Source organism: Perca flavescens, chromosome 19 (genome assembly GCF_004354835.1).
Source record: "Perca flavescens isolate YP-PL-M2 chromosome 19, PFLA_1.0, whole genome shotgun sequence".
Taxonomy (NCBI): Eukaryota; Metazoa; Chordata; class Actinopteri; order Perciformes; family Percidae; genus Perca; species Perca flavescens.
In genome coordinates this window covers 26,701,457-26,724,752 of record NC_041349.1, presented here as the reverse complement: position 1 = coordinate 26,724,752, position 23,296 = coordinate 26,701,457, and the positions used below count along the sequence as shown (strand labels likewise).

At 40.7% G+C, this 23,296-nt stretch overlaps 2 protein-coding genes across 2 annotated transcripts in view; both read right to left on the bottom strand.

Annotated features, from left to right (window-relative positions):
- The window catches only part of LOC114545448 (uncharacterized), a 9,010-nt gene extending 8,083 nt beyond the window's left edge, over nucleotides 1-927 (bottom strand). The window contains exon 1 of the mRNA XM_028563715.1: nucleotides 309-927. Coding sequence (XP_028419516.1) covers nucleotides 309-384 — 76 coding nt within the window. The 5' untranslated portion in view covers nucleotides 385-927. The remainder of the gene's footprint in view (nucleotides 1-308) is intronic.
- Nucleotides 928-8,907: 7,980 nt separating this feature from the next.
- The window catches only part of dock11 (dedicator of cytokinesis 11), a 76,784-nt gene continuing 62,395 nt past the window's right edge, over nucleotides 8,908-23,296 (bottom strand). The window contains exons 47-54 of the mRNA XM_028606241.1: nucleotides 22,248-22,370; nucleotides 21,488-21,601; nucleotides 17,836-17,982; nucleotides 17,052-17,262; nucleotides 15,715-15,905; nucleotides 14,677-14,777; nucleotides 12,779-12,917; nucleotides 8,908-9,220 (exon numbers count right to left, since the gene is read on the bottom strand). Of these exons, the coding sequence (XP_028462042.1) occupies nucleotides 9,131-9,220; nucleotides 12,779-12,917; nucleotides 14,677-14,777; nucleotides 15,715-15,905; nucleotides 17,052-17,262; nucleotides 17,836-17,982; nucleotides 21,488-21,601; nucleotides 22,248-22,370 (1,116 nt within the window). The 3' untranslated portion in view covers nucleotides 8,908-9,130. The remainder of the gene's footprint in view (nucleotides 9,221-12,778; nucleotides 12,918-14,676; nucleotides 14,778-15,714; nucleotides 15,906-17,051; nucleotides 17,263-17,835; nucleotides 17,983-21,487; nucleotides 21,602-22,247; nucleotides 22,371-23,296) is intronic.

The window sequence follows — 23,296 nt, the reverse complement described above, 5'->3', positions numbered from 1 at the left end:
TAATAATAATAATAATAATAAAATGGAAGTTCTAGTTCACTTTTGTGAAACAGCTTGTGACGCTGCAGAGAAGTGTCTCCGATTACCGACTTTTATTTGTCACTATAACATCTTCATTTATAGGCTACAAACGCTAATTGACAGGTGTCCAACAGAATCTCTCAATATAAGCCCATAATACTGAACTTCTTTTTTTTTATTCATAAGTTATGACAAAACCATTGTGTTGTGTCAAATAAAACCGCTTAAAAAGCTCACATATGAGGTATAATTCCAACGTGAAATCCAGGCAGTGAAGGAGCCTTTACCTGTTGCTTCACAGTGGTACACCGCTGTCATGGCGGTGCATAGAAAGTAGGTTAAAAACTGCCGAGGTAAAGCCATGTTTTGAAGTGTCTGAGGGTTTATTCCGTCTGGAAGCGCTCTTCAAAACTCCCTTGGTCCTCTTGTACTCCGAACACATAAAAAAAAAAAAAACTTAGAGCCCAAAAGATAATGTCACTTCATTCAGGAGGCAAAAACAGCCGACGTGAGGTCTATCAAAAAGAAGAGAAAAAAGGTAAACAGAGTTCCCAAAAGCACCTAGCTAGCTAGTCCAAAATCCCGGTCTGCGGTCGCGTCCGTCCGTCCGCTCGGTCTACTGGGAACAGCGGGTGAGGGAGGGCGGAGTCGCCGTGAGGGTGGGAGGGATGAGCTGTTAGGCTATGACAGGCAGCAAGGACTGACAGTGACCCGGTGGGGGGGGATGTTAAAGCTCTCCCAAGCAGTGTCCCAACGAGAGACACACGTAGCTGCTAGCTAGCAGTCTAGAAAAACACTGAGCGTCAAAAGAGTTCGAAGTTAACTTTTACTACGTGCAGCTGGTTCGCTTAATGAAGGGCAGACCGCGCATGCGTGGGACCTTTAGTGCGCTCTCCCAAACCACCACACAAATGTCCTTCCATTTCTCCAGGAAGTCGTCAGCTTCTAAATGAGTCTGTGAATCAATAAGCGCCGATTAATGGCTTTATGCGGCAGAGCAGAGTGAACAAACTGATGTTAGGGAACATGCTGTACATATTCCATCTCAGCTGTATTGTTTTCTGAAACCCCTGTTACACTCACAGAATGACGAGCTTGTTTCACTGCATTAGTGGCTATCTGTCACTTACACACAATAACACATCTGACAAGACATCAGTGGTGGTCCAAGGCTATATTATGGGTTTGGCCCCTTTTGTTTATTAATAATTAATATTGGTGCTGCAGTGAGGTCACTTGAATTAAAAAAGTCGTAGGACCATAACAATAATAAATAAATAAAATGGAACATGAATCTCACAGATATGTAGGCTATTGATATCACACACACAGCAATGAATGCTAAGCCAATCTCCTTTCCTAATCAGTTTTAGTAAATTTATTTAGTATTAGGAGTTGTTAGGTTAAAAAAAAGTTAAAACTTTGGTGATGTCTGATAAAAATGTACTTTTAGTTGAATGAACACTGTAGCTGGAGGAAGCACTGAATCAACCAATTGCATCACACCACACTAATCAGCATTTGTCTGGCTCACACCTTCTCAAGCTTCTAAAGAATTGATTAGGTCATTGCTGATTTAGCATAAATGTAAAAGCGCTAGAAAGACTTATTGTTTAAACAACTTTGAGAGCCATTGCCAGTTGAGCCAGACGTGATTAAGACAAAGAACGAGTATTGCTGTAGTTTGGAAACAATTGACACCGTCTCAGTAAGATCCTAGCCTCAGGAACATACAACTTTTCTTTTGAGAGACATCTGACCAATAGGGGAAGATTTCATTTGAGAAACCACCCAGATGTAGGGGAATAAATGTATGATCCGGGGAATGTCACAGGACTGTTCTTCTGTAACTCCGCAAGGAGAAGCATGAGATCAGTCCGCTGTCAGCTGCAGTGTTTTCATGTTTTATGTTTAATTGTGTTTGTCGTTTTCATGTTGTTTTATTAAACCTTTTGCTTAACTTTCAATTCGACCCCAGCCTCTCCTCCTTCCTCCAGAAATCAGAACAAACACGTCTTTTAGATAGATTTCTTAACAGAGTCAAACAGTGAAAAAAATAAACATTGTAACTTATACAGCGGACAAAATATCTACATTTTTTCAACAACAAAAAAAAGTCCACACGCTTTTGTCCTCATGACATTCACTCACTCAAAATAATAATGTCATATATTGACAATGCCACACAAAGCATTTGTGTTGTCTAAAACAGTTCTATATATTTGGAGTCATCCAGTGCAAAAATAAACATAATGAACATTATAACTCATATATGAAGGACAAACTATTTACATTTCTTACATACAGTGTGTCAATCTTGGATGTAACAGTATGGATTAATGGCACAAAGACCCCGAAAAACTTCTAGGCTGGATACAAAACCTTCTGTAAGGGCTAGGAAGACAACAAAGACATCAGCAGAACGGGGCGACTGTTAGCTTTTAGCTTATTTAGGAAGGTTAAAGGAGTACTCCAGTCATTTTGTATAAAGTGAGTCATAAAGTTGACAGACTAAAAAGAAAAGAATGGTCAAAATCGATGCAGCAGAAGTCAAGATATCCCGACTTTTAGTGGCATAACATGGGCCAACCTCTAAAAACGCTGGATCTCACACTTTCCCATAATGCAACTCAGGTTTTTCTTTTTGTCATACCTGCTCTAACTGCCCACTTCTTGTGGCTGAATAGGAGCAAATCCCTGCAGCCAGGCTCCAAGACACTGTGAACAGTCTGAAACCAGGAGAGTGGAGGCTGTTTACGGCAGCAGATTCAAGATCCCATGGTTTTGAAGAAGCTGTTTCTGGAGCTTTCCATCGTATCAGACAGACTTCTCTCTGCCGATTAGCGATGACGATGCTCAGGCGCCATGGGACCGTAGATGTTTTCTGAGCATTTTAACGATTTCAAGCGGAGAATGAATGCCGTGACGACCGGGGCGACATCTGCAGAGATGGATCTTGTCAAAGGTCTAGATGGAATAATAATGGACCTTGCGGCGAGATTGTTTCGTCATCTACGCTGTAAGCAGTTGCTGTTAATTTACAGTCAATTTTCATCTGCAGCAATCGTGTGTGCATCTACAAATTAGACGGTAACATGAATCTTATTTTTTTTCTCAGTAACGTCATTTTATTCACATTCGAGAGTTTGCATGAGCAAATATTATGTTTCGAAATCAAACTGATGTTTAGCAAGCTGTCTAGAAATCTTTCACACGAATGTGTGATTTTAAAATGTCACTTATCAATGACAAGTTATCACCGAGGCCTATGTTCCCACAAGGCAAGGCAGCTTTATTTATATAGCACATTTCAGCAACAGGTTAATTCAAAGTGCTTTACATAAAACATGAAAGAGCATTCAGAAAACAATTAAAAACAATTTAAAAACATTCAAAGTCAAGAATAAAATTTACAGTGCAGTATAAGAATTTAAAAAACTGAGAGAAACATGAAAGAGCAGTTACAAAACAATTAAAATCATTTAAAAAAAACAATAAAAAGACAAGAATAAAATTGACAGTGCAGTATAAGCATTGTTAGCTACTGTTAGGCACTGCTATGCATTGTCAGGCACTGCCGTGCACTGTTAGACACTGTTCTAGGTACTATTAGGCCCTGTTAGGCACTATTAGGTACTGTTAGGTACTATTAGGCACTGCTATGCATTGTTAGGCACTGTTCATTGCTATGCACTGTTAGGCACTGTTAGGCACTGCTAGGTACTGTTAGGCACTGCTATGCACTGTTAGGCACTGTTAATTGCTATGCACTGTTAGGCGCTGTTAGGCACTGCTAGGTACTGTTAGGCACTGCTAGGCACTGACTAGGTACTGTTAGGCACTGCTATGCATTGTTAGGCATTGCTATGCACTGTTAAGACACCTGTAAAGACACCGTTACAGTAGTCAAGTCTACTGAAGATAAAAGCATGGACAAGTTTTTCCAAATCCTTCTGAGACATAAGTCCTTTAACCCTTGATATATTTTTAAGGTGATAATAGGCTGATTTTGTAATTGTCTTAATGTGGCTTTTAAAATTCAGGTCTGAGTCCATGACTACACCAAGATTTCTGGCTTTGTCTGTTGTTTTTAACATTGTCGTTTGAAGCTGAGCGCTGACTTTCAGTCGTTCCTCTTTTGCTCCAAAAACAACCACCTCCGTTTTTTCTTCATTTAATTTAAGAAAGTTCTGGCACATCCAGTCGTTAATTTGTTCAGTGCACTTATTCATTTGTTGTATTGGGCTATAGTTCCCTGGCGATAAGGTTATGTAAATCTGTGTGTCATCCGCATAACTATGGTAACTTATTTTGTTGTTTTCCATAATCTGAGCCAGTGGAAGCATGTAGATGTTGAACAGAAGAGGCCCCAGAACTGAGCCTTGGGGAACTCCGCACGTCATATTTGTATGCTCAGATGTATAATAACCTATAGACACAAAGTAGTCCCTATTCTTTAAATAGGATTCAAACTACTTTAGTACTGAGCCAGAAAGACCAACCCAGTTTTCCAATCGGTCAAGCAATACGTCATGGTCTACCGTATCAAATGCAGCACTGAGATCAAGTAATACTAAGACTGAAATTTTGCCACTATCTGTGTTCAAGTGGATGTCATTAAAGACTTTAACAAGAGCTGTCTCAGTGCTGTGGTGTGGTCGAAAACCTGACTGAAAGGCATCAAAACTGTTGTCTAGTGATGAGAAAAGGTTGAGTTGTTGAAAAACCGCTATAGATATAGATATATAGACGTGTCTAGATTGTTCTTTTTTAGGAGTGGTTTGATGACTAAAGTTTTCAGGGCCTGTGGGAAGATACCTGAGAGCAGAGACGTGTTTACAACAATTCAAAACATTTTTGAAAACATCCGTTGGTAGAATATCAAGGCAACAGGAGGAGGTTTTCAGATGTTGTATAATGTCCTCCAGGTTTTTATGGTTGATCATATGAAATTGTGTCATGTTGGAATTTGTTTTGCGTGAACACTGTGACAACACATATCCTGTACTTGATATTGAAGCACTGACTGTTTGTCAAATTTTCAAACAGTTCAGATGCTACTGGTACTGGAGGGTTTGTTAATCTATCAACAGTAACAAACAAAGCACGTGAATTATTATTTCTGGCGATAATGTCAGAGAAAAAGGACCACCTTGCATTTCTTAGTTCCATATTATAAATGCGAAGTCTCTCTTTATAAGTGTTATAATGGACCTGGAGATTAGATTTTCGCCTTTTTTCTGTTCTCACCACTATAACATTTCTCCATGGAGATCTTTTCTTACCAGAGACAGCTTTGACCTTAGTGGGAGCAATGGCATCAATAACATTCGTAATTTTACAGTTGAAATTATCTACAAGCTCAGTGACTGAGGCCCCAGTGAGGGTGGGTGTAGAGGAGAAAAGCTGAATGAATGATTCACTGGTGTTTTCAGTGATATACCGTTTTCTGATTAACTTTGTTTGAACACTTTTGGGCAGAGAGATAGTGGCGTTAAAGAAAACACAGGAATGATCAGAGAGAGCAACATCAGTCACCACAACCTTGGAAATGTTCAGACCCTTGGAGATAATCAAGTCCAGAGTGTGCCCCTTATTGTGCGTGGGCTGTGTCACATGCTGAGTCAGTCCATAGCTCTCAAAAACACAACACAGTTCTTTGGTCCCTCGGTCCTGGGGGTTGTCAACATGAATGTTAAAATCACCAGCAATAATTACACGGTCAAAGTTAATACAGATTATAGACAGCAGTTCAGTAAAGTCATCAAAGAAGTTTGCATGGCCTGTAGCTATTTAGAAGTATAGCTTGAGGGGAGGAGCTTAGCTGAAGAGCCACATATTCAAAAGAAGCAAAATTTCCATGAGATAATTGCGCCTCCTTTCTTATTCACTCTATTCTCACTCATAAAACTAAACTTAGGGGCTGACTCAATGAGAACAGCAGCACTGTTATTATGGTCCAACCAGGTTTCAGTTAAAAACATAAAATCAAGATTGTGCTTAATAATAATTGATTAATGATTGAATCATTGATTAAAAATGATTTTCCTGCCAAAGACCTAAGGTTTAGTAGTGCTAGTGTTAGTGCATTTTCATTTTTTGGGACAGACTGTGGCTGACGAGGAATGGATGCTAAATTTGCAAAGTTCCCACAGCCCAATGGTCCCACAGCCCTATGTTCCCACAGCCCAATGGTCCCACAGCCCAATGGTCCCACAGCCCTATGTTCCCACAGCCCTATGGTCCCACAGCCCAATGGTCCCACAGCCCTATGTTCCCACAGCCCTATGGTCCCACAGCCCAATGGTCCCACAGCCCTATGTTCCCACAGCCCTATGGTCCCACAGCCCAATGTTCCCACAACGCAATGGTCCCACAGCCCAATGGTCCCACAGCCCTATGTTCCCACAGCCCAATGGTCCCACAGCCCTATGTTCCCACAGCCCAATGGTCCCACAGCCCTATGTTCCCACAGCCCAATGGTCCCACAGCCCTATGGTCCCACAGCCCAATGGTCCCACAGCCCTATGTTCCCACAACGCAATGGTCCCACAGCCCAATGGTCCCACAGCCCTATGGGTTAGGGTTACATTCCATCTGTAGTCCATTGCTACTGGATAATAGGTTGGGTGTAATTGGCTACCAAATTAGGAGAAAGGGGGATAAAATCTGATACAAATTTATGAAAAAGGAAATGTGGGAACATAGGGCCTAATTTTGGAAAAGAAATCTTAGAAATGTGGGAACATAGGGCCTAATTTAAAAAAAAAAACTTAGAAATGTGGGAACATTAATTTAAGACAAACAAAGTCCATTTCAAATTTGGTAAAATAAATGACAACTTGTGTATCAAGTTTTTTCTCTCTCATTTGGTCAGAGGCAGTCTGACATTTGGCTACTCAAAAGTCTCTTCTGGTTAGTTTCTCGGAGTCATCCAAGTTTTCAGTTTTTTTTTTTTACAGAAGCAGTATTTATTTTTGACACTTTCCTTTTTAAATAAAAGTGTTTGATTTATTTTTATTTATAGTCTAAGTTGTTTATTGCCTATTTTGTATAGGCAATAAACAATAACGCAGATTTCTGTAGCATATAAAACAATAAGGTGCTAATGTTAATTGCATTAAAGATTGATTTTTTAAAATATTTTAAACTGGTTGTTTTTTTTAAATAACAATTATGCCTGCCTACAGTGAAAAGTGGGAATTTAAAGTAATCTACTGGCAACCCCCTAACCAGAATGTTACTGTAAATTCAAATAATCACACAAATTTACTGCATTTTCATTTTTTTTATTATGGAAATACAGTGTATTGCAGGAGTCTCTGCTGCCAGTATTTTATTGTAAATTGTAAAAACATACATCATTTGTTGTGTTTTATTTTTACAGTAACAGGCTGTAAAGTCATTTAACAGTAGGACTAACTGTTTAATAACAGTAAAATGCTGGAGCCTCTGCTGCCAGCACTTTATTGTTAATTTACATGAAAATTCTTTACAGTGATATACTGTCTCCAAGCTCAAAAAAGAACTTTCTCAATAGTTTTTTAACGTTTTTATTGGAAAATGGCTTTCCAAAGTAAGTTGGACAAGCAGCTGCACATCAGTATACAATGCAATAAAAACAGGGGGAAAAAATGTCTCTGCTAGGACAGCTTTGAACTACAGAGTCCAAAAATGTTACAAATATAAATACATACATACATACAGTACGTACAAACATACAAGGAAACCAAATTTACTTTACAGCATGGCAACGAATTATGTACATTTGCTTAAATATTATTCATCTCTCTGCTAATTACAGTGTAGCACTTGTGAAATACTGTAAAGAGCCAGCGTGTGATAAAGGTCTTGTTACTTGAGATAAGGTATCTTTTCAGGAGCGAAAGTACAAAGGCACTGGATCTAAACCCAGATTTTCTTCACTTACTCACTGTACGGAAGTAAATATGATCACCCAGCTGGGATCAGTGTGTGTCCCCTTTCTGACTCTACAGAGAATACTGCTTTATGATTGTTCTAAAGCTCTGATAATCATTTCTAATCACAATCTTTTCCAGTACATGATTTCTTACCTCTAATACAATCTAGAACATGGTCATCACCGAAAGGCATTTTACATTTACAATGCAATTGAGCTACGTCTTAGTTAAGCCAACCCTCATCTTTATCACACAGCTTTAATACAACCCGGACATCTGTTGTTTCTTACACTTTGGAACAAATGTAATTTGTCATAATAGAAACTGGGCAGTAACTTTGGCACCTATAACGTCACTTATCTTGTTTCTCACAATCTGGTGCCCTGGCTGGAATGCGCTGCCAGCCAATAAACCCTCGGCTTGACTGAGTTACTCACAATGTTTTTGCTTTCGGTGCCTATTTTTACAACCGAACCGGTTGAGTTGGAATATTGCTCGCCCTGCTGCCTTAACACCAAAAGTCTGTACAAACATACCACTGTGGTACAATTAAAAAAAAAAAAAAAAAAAAAAAAAAAAAAAAACTTTTCTAAAAGTCACCTCAAGTAGTAGAAAGGAAATTCTGGAAGGAGTGTGGTGTCCTGCATAGATCTGAAGGGCAACATTGCAGAGAGAATAAGAGAGAATAAGAGAGAGAGAGAGAGAAAGAGAGAGGGGACGGCAATAATTGCTGTAGTTGAGCATCTCCCTGTAAAAAAAAAAAAAAAAAAGAATAAAAAATAAAGAGTCAATCCTGCACTTCATTACAAAGGCAGAAAGAAAGTGCAACCGAGCATGTCCCAGCAAAACACATGAACCGGACATGCTGACACTTGGTTGGCGTTGCTGCGATACATTCTCCGAAATACTGCTGCTGTGTTTTGAACACGACATCCACCAGCCGCGCTGCGATCTTTCACCCCCTCCCTCAGCCATCTACTGCACGTACAGCAACGACGCTGACAAAATGGCAATGACCGAATGGCATCTTCACACCAGTGGGGGTGGGGGGTGTTTGGGCAAGTGTAGCTAGGCAGATGTGAAACAAGTTCAGGTCCTTTAAGGGAGAAGTGAGAGGATATACATGTAGGCAGGTGGAGGCAGCGGCGGTGGAGGGAGGGAGGGAGGGAAGGAGGGAGGGCCGGTGGTCAGCCCACGTTGGTGGATGTCCCGCTGATGGCGCGGAACACATGGAGGGAGTTTTGTAAGAGCGAGCGCATCATGTCCTCCTGGTAGATCTGGGGTGAAAAGAAAGCGCAGACAGTTCACACATGACGGAAGATGTCAGACACACACGTGTACCAAACTGAAATCTAGGGCTGCACGATATGAGGGGGAAAAGAAATTTGCGATTATTACAAAGATGTTTTCTTTACTTGGGAGGATAGGATTTGGAGGCTGCGACTTCTCTGCAGCGTCACAATACTTTAATTAAGAATGGTTTGACACAGGCATGTATTTTGCCTTAAACAAATATTGCACACCCCACGATATGGATATTGCACTAGCACAAGTCTAAATTGTTGATAAATTTGCTTTTAATTGTGCAGCCCTACTCCAATCAGCTATATTTCTGCCCACACCCATACTGACAGAATGCGACACACTATGAGATGTGGTTCAACGTAGAGAAGCTAAAATGTACAGTGAGAGAGAGAAGTGAAGAGTAAAAAAATAAATAAAAAATGTTTGTACAATGACATAACAGCGTTCAAGTATCGAGTAATAAAAAAAAAAAAGACCTTACAACAAACATTAAGATGAAGAAGGAAGAGTCCCCACAGTATTTCTGATTGCTGCCCTTGCAACACGTTACTTTGTAGTTTTTCTAAACTATTTAGTGTTTCTCTGATGTGATGTCTGACTGGTTTGCATACATTCTTTCTTTGTATATTGTTTCACTTTATTCTTTTGATCATCATTCTCATGTAATCACTGGGATTCAGATGTCTGGCAATGTGTTTATTTTTCACGAGTGTATTTATTTCAACCCAACCGCTTAAAAGCATACATGCAGGAGAAAACAGAAAATAACTGTAGATACACTGTGTTTCGAGCAGTGCATGTAAAAAGGTCTACGGGGCTATCGGAACTGAATGACATTTGCATATTATTTTATTGAATTAAGTCATTCTGTCGCACTTCTGTAAGAAATTGGCACTTTTACTCATTTTGGAGCGGGACAGTTAATGGACCTATTTCCACTCCTCTGGGTTACAAGTGATAACTAGAAGGGCACTCAGAGAGCGCAGACCTCCGCCAAGGCGCGCGCTGTCTCACAATGTTAATACAGTGTGATTTCTCCAGTCGGAAGCTCACTTTCTTTTTCTGATTATTCCGAAAACCACGTGAATGCAGCGGAAATGCCCCATCTCGCAATGTTGAAGGCAAACTGTTAACACTGATGCTGACATAAAACTACAACACTAATTTAATTGCAATTGCATAATCTTTAAATTAATAATACAATACTTTTTAAGTATTCTGTCATGTCATCAAAAATGTCATTATCGCAGCTATTCCCTGAAATATTGCAATTATTATTTTTTTCCCATAATCCTGCTGACAGACAAAGACACAAACCAACAGACAGACAGACAGACAGACAGACAGACAGACAGACAGACAGACAGACACACCGGAGACAATAACATGACATCCTTGGCGGAGGTAACTAGTAACAAGTGTTGTTAGAGTTTCTGTTCAGCCTGGAAGATCAAATTGTTTCTAGCCAATAGTCTGAATTTAAGTAGCCATCGATGTCATTCACGTTCAAATCTGCCCGGCCTGTTAAAAGTCTTTGCCCCCACAGTAACCAGACCTCAACTAAACATCTCTGTGGACACGTACAGAAAAAAAACATGACAAGGGTTTCAAGTTTTGCCAGTTGACAACCCCCGACGTGCGTGACTTGACACACGGAGGTGACTGACCGCAGGAACCCTGATGTTTATTCGCCATCATCCTGGTGTGATATGGACTAACTGAGGTGGCCCTGTTACCAGGATGTTGTTTTTACACGTGTGGAAATGCAAAAGCTCCGACCTTAACCACAGGACACACTCTATGTAAACATCATTTGATTAGTGGCATATCTCGTTTGCGTGCGTTTTTTTTTTTTTTAAATGCCATCTGTGGAGCCAGTGTTGGCCATGACACGCTTTCATGTCTCAGAGAGATCCAACAAGTTTGTCGAAAGGGTAAAACAAGTGCCAAATGTTTGCCACGCCTGCCAAAACCACTCTCATGCTCTGAAAACCATGTTAAATTTGTTTCCACTTGAATGCATTTTATATCTATTAAATTGCTGCATTTGCCTGATTCGTTCTCTTTCATTATCACTACTCTACAATTAAGGCCCGACTAATCAATCACCTATTTCCCAAAGTATTGCTGTTTTATTGTCGTTTTTTTTGTATTTCTATATATTTAGATTACCTTTGCATTTAACCCTAACATGTCTGGAAGAAATGAACTACTGTAAGGTGCAAATTCAGAATGAATGAGTTGCAAAATAAAAAAGGACAAAAAGACAACTTCACACACTTCACGATCACATTACCTGTTTTTCCTCAAAGCTAAAGGCCAGCACATTGGAGAGAGAAAGGTACAGCAGTTAGCTTGGTCAGATCAGATCAGTAAAGTCATATCAAACGTCAGCAGGCACAAGAACAAACACTGCTGTAAAAACACCCACGGCTCACTCCAGTGAGAGAACAAAGCACAGCGTTAGATGAGGTTTTAAGAACAGGGGGCAGATGAGTGCATGCCAATGCCATGCATCATCAATTCAGGAAATATTCGAGAGGAAATTCACTTTTCCAATTATTCCAGGACGTTGAATTAACACAGCTTCCGCAACTCATCATGACTCACTCACAAGTCTGATCATGACATAGACGTTAACCATTAAGAATCAACAAGTATCAGTATCCTCCTGTGCAAGTCCCCCCCTCCCCCAATAAAAGTGAATCACTCAGGTTCACTCAAGTGGATTTTTATAGCCTCACCAGCAAATAAACCCACACCATGCAATTAACTTCAAATCTGCTGCTGCCCGAAGGGAATTATGGGTATAATAAAATAGTAGTCACTCAATACTATGATTTCAAAAACGGATTTGTGTGTGAACTTGTGGATAGCGAAAACAGGGCCGTGCACATCAGGATCCAAAATGATTGATTTTGATTTGAGTTTGCACAACACTGGTTCCACACGTTTCCTAGTGGATGTTGATCTCATTAACATGCCTTTTTTCATGGAGCATGGCTGGCTATAATGCAGCCGTAATGGCTTGCATAGCATTTAAATTTAAATTTGCTTGTAGTATCTAGCCCTACAGATGGTCTACAGATAGTTTGTGTTTTACTCGTTCAGATTTTCAGATATGCACGCTCTCTCCACTGCCTCCAACCGCGGAACCACAGAGGTTGAAAGAATTTTGTCTGTGGTGCCTCGACAAAAAAAAGTTAACCGTAGTCCTCATGAATCAACCGGAGTTTAGAATGCCAACACAAAGGAGGCCCAAGGCAAAAGATATCCGGCGGCAACAGAGCAATCCCGGAAATGGAACATCATTGATATAGACTACCACTCATGTATCCTCACATCCAGCACGCTCTAAAGCTTCAATGAATTATTATTATTTATGCTGACAAAATGACTTGTAAGTGATAATGGTTGTGAGGCAGAATTTGAATTTGCCATACAGGAGGCCCCTGTTTCTGACCAACAGCACATTAAAGGAGAACTAAACATCTGAACATCAGAACACTGAATTGTTAAAGTGTGATTACCTGCTCGTGGATGATGTCCGACAGCTCCTTTACCATGTCTTTGAAGTTGGCCTTCAGGCCCTCGTGGTACTCAAACTGGTCCTCTTTGATCAGACGCTCGTTTATGTCCAGAGCCATGCTGCAAGCCTGGACAAAACGCCTGCAAACAGCAAAAGTTAAATGACAAACTTAATTGTCCCTTATAAACTAGGGCTGCAAAATATATTGTTTCTTTTTTTCGTCATCGCGAAAGGCTGCGACATATCGCGAGTAACACTCCCAACGCAGCTTTTTATTTATTTATTTATTTTTTTGGTAGTTGAAGGAGAATGTGAGTAGAAAACTGCGCTTTAAAATGCAGCTGTCATTCTTTTTTTAGTGCTGCCTTTTGCCTCATGTTCAGTTTGTTTAATAAAATACCGTTGGAAATGATTTCCTTTCATTGGTTTTTTTTAATTTAACAAGCAATTTGTTGTGTTTTAGCAGAATACTGAAAGCAGCAGAACTGAGAACACTTTAACATCTGTTTATATATATATGAATGGTATTAAATATTGTAGTTACTGTCATCTTTTCTTGATTTTTGTCTGTGTGGGTGGAGATGGCGAAGGGGTGGGGGACTATGTTGTTTATAAGAAATAAAAAAATTGTCAATCACAAAAAAAGTAAGATTTTAAAGAATATCAAAAAATATCAACAAAATTCCTATAACAGGAATGCTGGTGGAAAATATTTATTTTAATATATTTATTTTACTGCTAGATGCATTTAGCTTGGACAAATCAAAGTAAAATGCATTCTATTGATTGAATATTATCTACGATAAATACCAATAGACTAATCGATGTTCTAATCTGCGTTCTATTAGCTGCAATATAACAGCAATGTGTAAAACAGACTTCAGCAAATCAGAACCAATAAAAACCTTGTCCAAAGTGGTAACGTTATGGTTTGGTGGAATAACACCGCATTTCATATGCAAGTAAACATCAAACTGAATATTAATATAGTGAACTCCTAATGTATGATTTATAGAAGCTTCTTTTAGAGCCAGCACGGGCAAATTGTTACAGATGAAATGAAACTGAAACTAATGTTATACTGATGTCATGGCAAAAGACCTGCAACGTGATACAGCCAGCGCTAACTGCACGGCCTGTATCCAGTGTTAGTTACAGCTCAACAGGTTTTCATTTAATTTAATCAACATATTCCCTCAGCTGAGAATCTGTATCGCTCATAGATTGAATACTAACTATAGAGTGATGCCGCTTTCAAAAGGAGTTGATTAGTGAACAGAGCTTTTTTAGCCGATTTCAAGCCGAAACTCCCATGAAAAACTGGTCCGGACAGGCGCCCGGATAGCTCAGTTGGTAGAGCAGGCGCCCATATATAGAGGCTTACTCCTCGACGCAGCGGGCCCAGGCTTTGCTGCATGTCATTCCCCGTCTCTCTCCCTCCCCTTTCATTTCTTCAGCTGTCCTATCAATAAAGGCCTAAAAATGCCCCCCAAAAAATTATCTTTAAAAACTGGTCTGGACCAGGTTAGCTGTGCAGCATAAATTACCATGGTGATCTAGCCAGATTAGAAAAAGGGAGCCACCTTTGTGACATTGAAAACCCTGGCTTTAGACTTAGCATACCTCGCCACCCAAATCATCTCGCTTTTATTACATCCTGTGTGTGTATATATATACACATATATTTATATATTTATACTTATATTGTCTGTTCTGTTAACCTGTTTAACTTATTTTAGATAATGTGTGACATGCACCTACGACACCAAAACAAATTCCTTGTATGTTTAAAAAATTTACTTGGCAATAAAGCTTTTCTAAAGATTCTGATTCCTAGTAAACCCCTCAGCAATGAGGAAGGAGGAGCAGCTTAGTCATTTAGGCACAAACAAGTTGTACCTGAAAATGTCCTTGAGGTCTTTTATTTTCTTGTTGCCTGACTGATTGGATTTACTGTCATCCAAGAATGCTCGAGCGTAGGCCATGGGACCGGCATTCACCTGCAGCAAAACATGCCTGGAAGTGTTAAGCATCTTTCACTTGGATCAGTGCACAGATAACAACTCACATGTATATTTGTGCTTTCTCATGTCACTGAAAGGCCCTGTTCAGTGGACTAATCCAATTATGTACGTTCCCACCTGGCATTAGAATGTGTCTCTGCATGCATCCTGTGATTGGACTCATTGGACTCTGTATGCACAGAAATATGTACACCATTTGCATATACAAATATACACATCTAAATGAACAATCCTTTTTGTTATTGTTGCGTTGTGTTTGTGTATACATTTAATTTGTAACTCTCACACGTTATTACAGAAACGTGCAATGACTAATAAAAAAAGTGCTGCCTGCAGTCTGTCTGCCGTACGTTTTTCCGCCCGACAGCAGCGAGCAATTATTAGTTAGTTTTGATGCTCAGATTGATTTTACGTTCATACGGCATACTGTAGGTGGTGCCCAAAACTGACCCTACGCCGTAGCCTGACGTGCAACTTTCTAAAAATGTAACTACATGTACAGAGTTCCCTCTGGAGGCATCCAAGGTTAATCGGCATCACTCTCTCACTCGCTCTACCACACACTCCCCACGCATACACACATGCCGGCCCTGCTATTCTCTTAAACATCAATCAGACTGAAGTGCCCTGGTGGTGGTCCTTCAATGTGGCCCAGGACACATTGGCATACACACTGCTAAAAGAATGTGGCCATACTTGGCACAGACTACCTGCAAATGTGGTCTGAGCAAACGGATCTCAATGTCCTCAATGCGCCCTGTGTGCGTTCGCATGGTAATGCCAGGTGTGAACAGGACCATATACTGAGCCCAGGCCAGTAGGTTTCTTCTTTACACAAATGTGATGTCTAGTCAAACTTTACAAATGAAAAATATATTGACTGTGTCTCTGAGTGACTGGGGTCTTGCTTTACCTGCACAGAGACGCAGCCCTGCAGTTTAAGCTGCAGCTGGATCATGTCCACCTCCTGGCTGGAGCAGAGTTTGGTCAGCTCTGCTGTCCGCGCCTTCATCTCATCTATGGCCACATCCACCGGCTTCAGCTCCAGCTGCTTCTCCCCCACCACCTCCACGCGCTTTTTCACATACGGGAAGGTGTTGCTAGCTGGAGATAAGAGAGAACAGGACAAACTGGTTGGCGCGTTGCAGGCAAATAACAACAAACTGCGAGTGACATGCTTCGGGGTCATCTTCAGGTGATGCGTGCAAGCAATCAAATGTGATGACAAAAAGGCACACTGTATAAAGGTTTTTGCAGCTTATTGTGGCAATACTTTATTTGTTTTGATGCTACGGAAAACATGCAGCAGAATGAGCCAAAGCAGCTGCCGTTTTTTTCTGCTTTTTAAGTGTGAAATAGTCAAACAGACGCTGTCAGAGTATTGTCTCTCTGCATAGCAACTGTATGTCCACAATAACAACTGCATGTGTTGTGTCAATAACAAAGAACAACAAGGCTTAAGGGTGCTTGTCAATAATATGTGATAAGCCAGAGGTACTTGAATAGGATGTGGCCGGGGGGGATCCCGGCTACAGTAACCAGCTGTTTGAATGTAAACTGCTAAATAGGAGGTTCCTAAAACTGTAAACGTGCACAGACCAATGGGTGAGCAGCCGACAAATGATATGTAGGCACATTGCTCTGCAAGATAAGAGTCCAGTGTTTGTTCAAACACCATCAACTATGACTTCAAATGGGAGAGATGAAGTGAGCTGAGTTTTTTGCTTTGTAGTCTCTGTGAGATGTGTCATCATGATCCATCCATCCATCCATCTTCGTCCGCTTATCCGTGTCGGGTCGCGGGGGATCCAAAGGGGACCCCAAACTTCCCTTTCCCGAGCAACATTAACCAGCTCCGACTGGGGATCCTGGTTCCCAGGCCAGGTTGGAGATATAATCCCTCCACCTAGTCCTGGGTCTTCCCCGAGGCCTCCTCCCAGCTGGACGTGCCTGGAACACCTCCCTAGGGAGGCTCCTTACCAGATGCCCGAACCACCTCAACTGGCTCCTTTCGACGCAGCAAGCAGCGGCTCTCTCCGAGCTCCTCACGGATGACTGAGCTTCTCACCCCTATCTCTAAGGGAGACGCCAGCCACCCTTAGAGATATGAATAAGATGTCATCATGATAACAACGATAAATGCATTATTAACGTGGTGTAGATTAGAGAAGTAGCTGTGCGCCTCTGGCGCGTTTCAAGAGACGACACGGAAAAGCAAAGTGTTTGTGAATGGCTGTGTGTTTGGTGTACTTGTGAGCATGCTCCTCCTCTTGCACTGCTCCTCCACCCCGCCGTGTTTCTTGCCCGACAGCGTGTACGGCGTCTCGAACACAAAGCGGTTGATGTTGTGGCACTTCTCAAAGTCAGTCTTCATCTCCGGTGCCTCCTTCTCGTCAAAGTAGGCCTTGACAAACGTCACCTGGATGTAGGCGAACTTGGCATCCAGGTCTTTGGGGTTAACCTGCGGGAAAAGCAGTTACCTTTAATAAAATATAATTGCAAAGACAGATATTGAGATAAGGTCATCGAGGCTTGGATAGGAGTAATGTAAATATCCTCCAAAAGCATCTACATTTTTGCACTTTGTATTGTTGTCTTTTCATTTATTTGTACGTTTGGATGGGTTATTTATCTTGCACTCCTGACTGCAGATGAAGTTTCCCATTTGGGATAATAGTGGCTGGGAAAAAAGGGACTGAACTGAACTGATATCACCATGGTCATTAAACATCCTTCTACTCCTCTAACACCTGACTGCTACAAATCATGCTGCCCCATTGACCTCCACTGACTCACATCGATTTTAAACTTGTCAAGTGACTCTTCACAATTACACAGAGAGGAAACCGAACATTTCCCACATTATGTTGGGCAAGTGATATTTTCTAAAAAAGAAAAAGAAAAAAAGAATAGAGCCGGGCTGCAATGCCAAATTACTTTATCAGATCTAACTGTATTTCAGCCAATCATTTACATCAACACTATTCATTCCAAATATCTTCCACCTTTTCTTTCCCACATTTATCTGCTGCACCTTATTTGAGTCCTGTATTATCTTGACGTTTTCCGGCCCAAACTTTTCCCCGTAGAGTGTCAGCAGCCGCTGAGAGATTTCGGACAGGCCAGTGAGTTTGGGCTCTTTGTAAATGTACTCCTTCCCATCCTCCTCCTCGAAGAAACCCTGCACAAAATACACAAGTTCACTCAATAAATGCAATAAGAGACGGTTCATCTGAAGTGTGCGGGAAGAAACATGCACACAAAACACACACTTACATGTTTTATTTTTCCCCATCTGTGCTTTTAATACAAAACAACTTTAGGTGGCAATATTATTATAAAGATGGCAGGATGTGCCTTTTTCAGACTTGTTTCATGTTGTTTTTGCCCTCTGAACAAGTAAGATGCAACACATCTACCACCTTTGCATGACGTTTTCTGAAAGTTTGTTTACTTCTAACCTTACTGCAGCTATTCAATTTCATTTAATACATTCACAGTCTTGAACCTGCTTGTCGTGCCGTCACAAAGCTGTAGATGTAACCTTTGCATGTAATTATAGTTAGCGTGTTTCCCTTGGTTGCCTTTCCAAATTTTTTTTTTTACCATTAGGCACATTTCCATTATATATCTGAGATGGGAAAGGGATTTGTAACATTGCCTAACGCAATCCCAACAAAACGATTGAGGCATGTTTAAACAGCCATTCTTTCTGTGTCATGAGGGCTGGGCATTCACTCTGAAATCCAATACACAGCTTGTATAGATGGCATCATATTGCATTTTCTGTGCACTTTGTTCCGTCATTAAAATAACACTGAACATCCTGCTTTGTATTTGTACAGTTGCAGTAGCATGACTTGAATTTTTTGCCTCGGTTCACCTAAACAAACAAAACAGAGACACATAATGTCTTAGGGCTGCAACCAATGATTAAATTTTTTTTATGGTCAATTAAACTGTCGATTATTTTCTTCAGTGTTTCCTCTATGTAGATTTTGTAGTGGCGGCCCGCCATGGCAAATTTCTGCTGCCACAGTATCAGAAATAGGGCAGACGCACAATGTAGTCGCGGTTGCCTTTTAAATGGTCCTGCCGACATAATGCACCCCCCTCGTTGGCTGCCGCTCACATTGCAATTTAACAACAAGTAGAACTATTCAGAGGTTATTGGGCCCGTCCAGTTTAACTCCACATACTGTTGTGTTGATGTAGTTTATTGTCAAAACGTTCGCTTTCTTCCGAGTCGACTTTTAAACGAACAGCTCCACCAAAGTTGTTGGTTGTTGTTCGGACAGACCTGCCCCCACTGCTAAAAAAAAATCCTAAAGGAAACACTGTTCTTGATTAATCGATTAGTTGTTTGGTCTATAAAAAAGTCAGAAAATGGTGCAAAGATCAGGGTTTCCCAAAGCCCAAGGTGACGTCCTCAAACGTCTTGTTTTGTCCATAACTCAAAGATATTTAGTTTACTGTCACAGAGGAGTGAAGAAATCAGAAAATATTCTCACTTAAGAACCTAGAATCAGAGAATTTTTTAATTACTCAAACCAATTAGTCGATTAATTTAATAGTTGACAACTAAATGATTAATCAATGAATCTTTCCAGCTCTAACGTCTTGTAACAAAATTGTACTTATAAACTGTAAAGCTTTAGGCTTTTTTAAGAGAAGCCCCAGACACTAATAATACCACTGTCTTTAAAGGACTGAACCGTTGGAGATCGTTTTGTTAAACATTAAGCAACAGGCCGTGCGAGTCAAGTAGTTGGGCTGGTCTGAGGCGCACGGTTTATAATCATGAAGTTGTGTTAAGTGTGAGCTGTCAGAGAGAATAAATATTGTTGGCCTGTACATTGTCTGCCTGCTGTGTTCTGTGCTGAGGGTAACCCGCGGTTACCCGCGAGCCGTTATGTGCTAGCGCTGAGACACGGTCGCTTCTTTTTACCTGCCGCAGCGTAGAAAGTGTAAACGCATGAGTGGTTCATGTGATCCCCCATTAATCCAGCTCCACTTGTGCAGTCAGCCCACCCAAGTTATAGGAGCCAACAATGCCAACAAGTTTTTCATAATTATAGCGGAAAATGTCACATACAGAACAAAAACTGTGGATTCTTAGCAGTATCTGTAATCCACAGCTGCTTTATACTGTAAATACTTTATACTCCTTCAGTTAATTAGGTAGCAGGGCAAATATGTGTGATAAATGTACGGAGCCATTGGCCATGATAATCCACCGTGTTTACATTGATTAAATCATACAAATTAAACACATACTTGTGCACGCATCAAGCCTGTTGGTTCTAACTCTGTATTCTGTTACTTTGTGTGTGACATCCTAGGGATGGACATAGACACTTCACAGTCAAACACACTATAGCCGCTTTCCGACCGGAAGAATTTTTGCAGTTCCTAGAGCATAAAATTCCTAGAACCCTTTTTTTCTCGTGTTCCGACTGGACCAATTTGGGGATTTTTAAGTTCCTCTGGCCACAGTTCCTGTAACTCTTTCAGCTCCTACTTCAGGGAAGGGTCTTTTCACTGTTCCCTTTTCACCATAGGAACCTAGGTCAAGGAGGGTCGGGTTTCCGGTACAGACAGTTTTCGCCATCTTATTCATCACTAAATTCACTTCTGACAACGTTTTAGGCGAGCAATGAACCGTTTAGATTTTGAATATAGGCAGTCTTGCAAAAAGTTATGCTGAATTGACAATTTGCTTCAAAGTTTTCGGAGTTGAGAAGCTCCACGAAGTGAGGAGACAGACAGCAGGCGCCTGCCCCGGCCGCTAGCTTGTTGCTCGGCCAGTCCTGCTCAGAGACCCCGCTGTAAGCTGGAGGTCTCTCAGACCGCTCTTGTAAATAAGAGGCTTTTATTTCGCCGTTGACGGTTTGTTTGTTTAAATATCACAACACATGTCCATCATAAGATTAACGGGAACCTGTGGTTAACTGTCTTTTCGGAGTTAAACTCCACAAGCGTGCCCTGTGGGCTTGACAACCTCGCTGACTGACACACACACACACACACACACACACACACACACACACACACACACACACACACACACACACACACACACACACACACACACACACACAGGCGGGGAGAGAGAGAGATACCCGTTTTTCTTCGGGAGAATTGTTTAAATTATGACAAATATACTATATACATTAGATTTGGTATTTAGTTCATACTTTTTTTGGTCTATTTGTTTTCTGATTTTAACGCTATAAAGACCGTTGCCATGCTTGCATCACTCCCTTACCCCTCCTACCAGTCCCTATGGCCACCTGGCCAGTGTGAATGCAAATGGAAAAAACTTTTTTGGGGGAGAGTAGTTAGTAGATCTGCTTAGAAGTGGACTTTTCCTATAACCATGTTCCTGGAACTACTTGGTTGGAAAGTGGCTTATGTTCACTCCAGTCTCCTTTCAACTAAACATCTATTTGTCTTCCGCATATTTTAAAGTTTCCTGGAAAGGTCTTAACTGCAATCTTATACTGACTATTAACTGCGAGAATGATTCATCACCGCACTTATGACACTTACATTCCAATGTACTCAACCTTTTTGCACGCAGCCTATTGATGTGTGCTTCAGGTGCACTTTGTGCCTAAGGTTTACTGTGTGTTTGCCCTTGCACTTTACATTAAAGAGCCCTTAAAGCTGCTTGATGACCTCACCTGTCCATAAAAAGCCACTCTGAAGTATGTCCCAAGCATCCTGCGGCCTGAGTGTATCACCTCCATTATCTTGTTGTAGGCTCTGTGCAGCGTGTCGTACAGTCGGCTTAGTTTCTGGAAAAATAAGACAGATGGCATCAGAGTTGGACTATTTCCTTAATGCTTGTTTAAACAGCTAAGCAGTGCGTGTAGAAACATAGACATGAGGGTGAACATGTTAGCCTGTCTATAAGCCCTATGATAGACTGGTAATCTCACATCTTGTTCTGCTGTGTGTACGGAGGCTCCAGTGACCCTGACCTTTCCCCATCCTGTTGTGTTTTTAAAAGCAACAGGCAAGAGCCATTAAAAGCACTTGATAACAACTAGGTTGCATTCCCAAAAAGTGAGACCGTGACATTAAAATATGTAGTTGGAATGATCAAACTGGTCTCATGTTAAGTAAAGTGTCTGCTTTTATATATCGACCTGCTGGCAAACAATATAAATTGAGATGAAGAGATGCTAACAACTCTTTGGGTGCAAGTCAACAAGTCTAAGAAGCCGAGGAGTTTAATGATGAGTGGAAAATAAATGTGGTAAACTTTACACACAAGTATTTATATCAATAAAATGTTTCTACAAACCAAAGACCTTACATAGGTGTGACTACTAGACCCTCATAAGCATGGGGACGTTGATGAATCACTTTGCAAGGAAAGGTAAGAAACAGTGGCTGCATGTTTATGATATATCTGTTTGAGGGATGTTGCCACAGTACCTCATATTCGTGACGCTTCTCATAGATGGGGATAATAAGCTTGGCAATGTGCGTGATGAGCTCATAGCGTTCGGCTTTCCACAGTGCCTCCACACAGACCTCGAGGTGTTCGACCAGGACTTCCTAAAAAGGGGTAGAAAATGAACAACAGGTCTCCTTTGAATCTGCATTAACAGTATCAAGTCATCAGATAGAATAGTGAGATTTAAAGGTCCTTTATTATTCTCATTTTCAGGATCATACTTGTATTTTGGGTTTCTACTAGAACATGTTTACATGCTTTAATGTTAAAAACACACTATTTTCCTCATACTGTCTGTTTGAACATACCTGTATTCACCCTCCGTCTGAAATGCTCTGTTTTAGTGCCTGTCTCTAAAAAAAAGCACCAATCCCAGAAAAAAAAAAAAGTCTGCTCTAATTGGTCAGTGCGTCCCTGTGTTTTCCGCATTTGCACTCTCTGGGTCTCTACGCCGTTATCGCAGCCAGGAAATGACTGTAACGGTACTGTAATGGCACTTTCTACCTATACTGTATATATAATGTAGTTGTGACATCACACCCGTACAGAAGTCCTGACGGCTGGTTTAAAGACACAGTTTCTGAATAAGGGCAGTGTGCACTTCTCTGTGGATTGGGCGTTTTGATACTTTCACTGTATTTATCTAGCACCTCGACCTGCTTTATAATCAAAAAAAGAAATCTCACTTTTTACAATATGGGTACTTTAAACCTAAGTATCATTTAACATTTTTCAATACTAGTGCTGATACACTACCCACGTTACAGTGCCAATACCAAAACAATACTATTTTTGATACCTTACTTTGAGAAAAACAAAAGAAGCTAAAGTTCTCAAATGTTAAATATTGTAACACAATAACATAACAATAACACAAGCAGCTATGCATGAACTAACTAATAATCAAATAGAAAAGAGGCAACATTACTATCTGATTAATTAATAACACAATTATAAATCTGACCAGATATTCCGGGCCAGTTTTTGATACTCTGTGCTACAGACACATTTTGCTCACTAACAAATA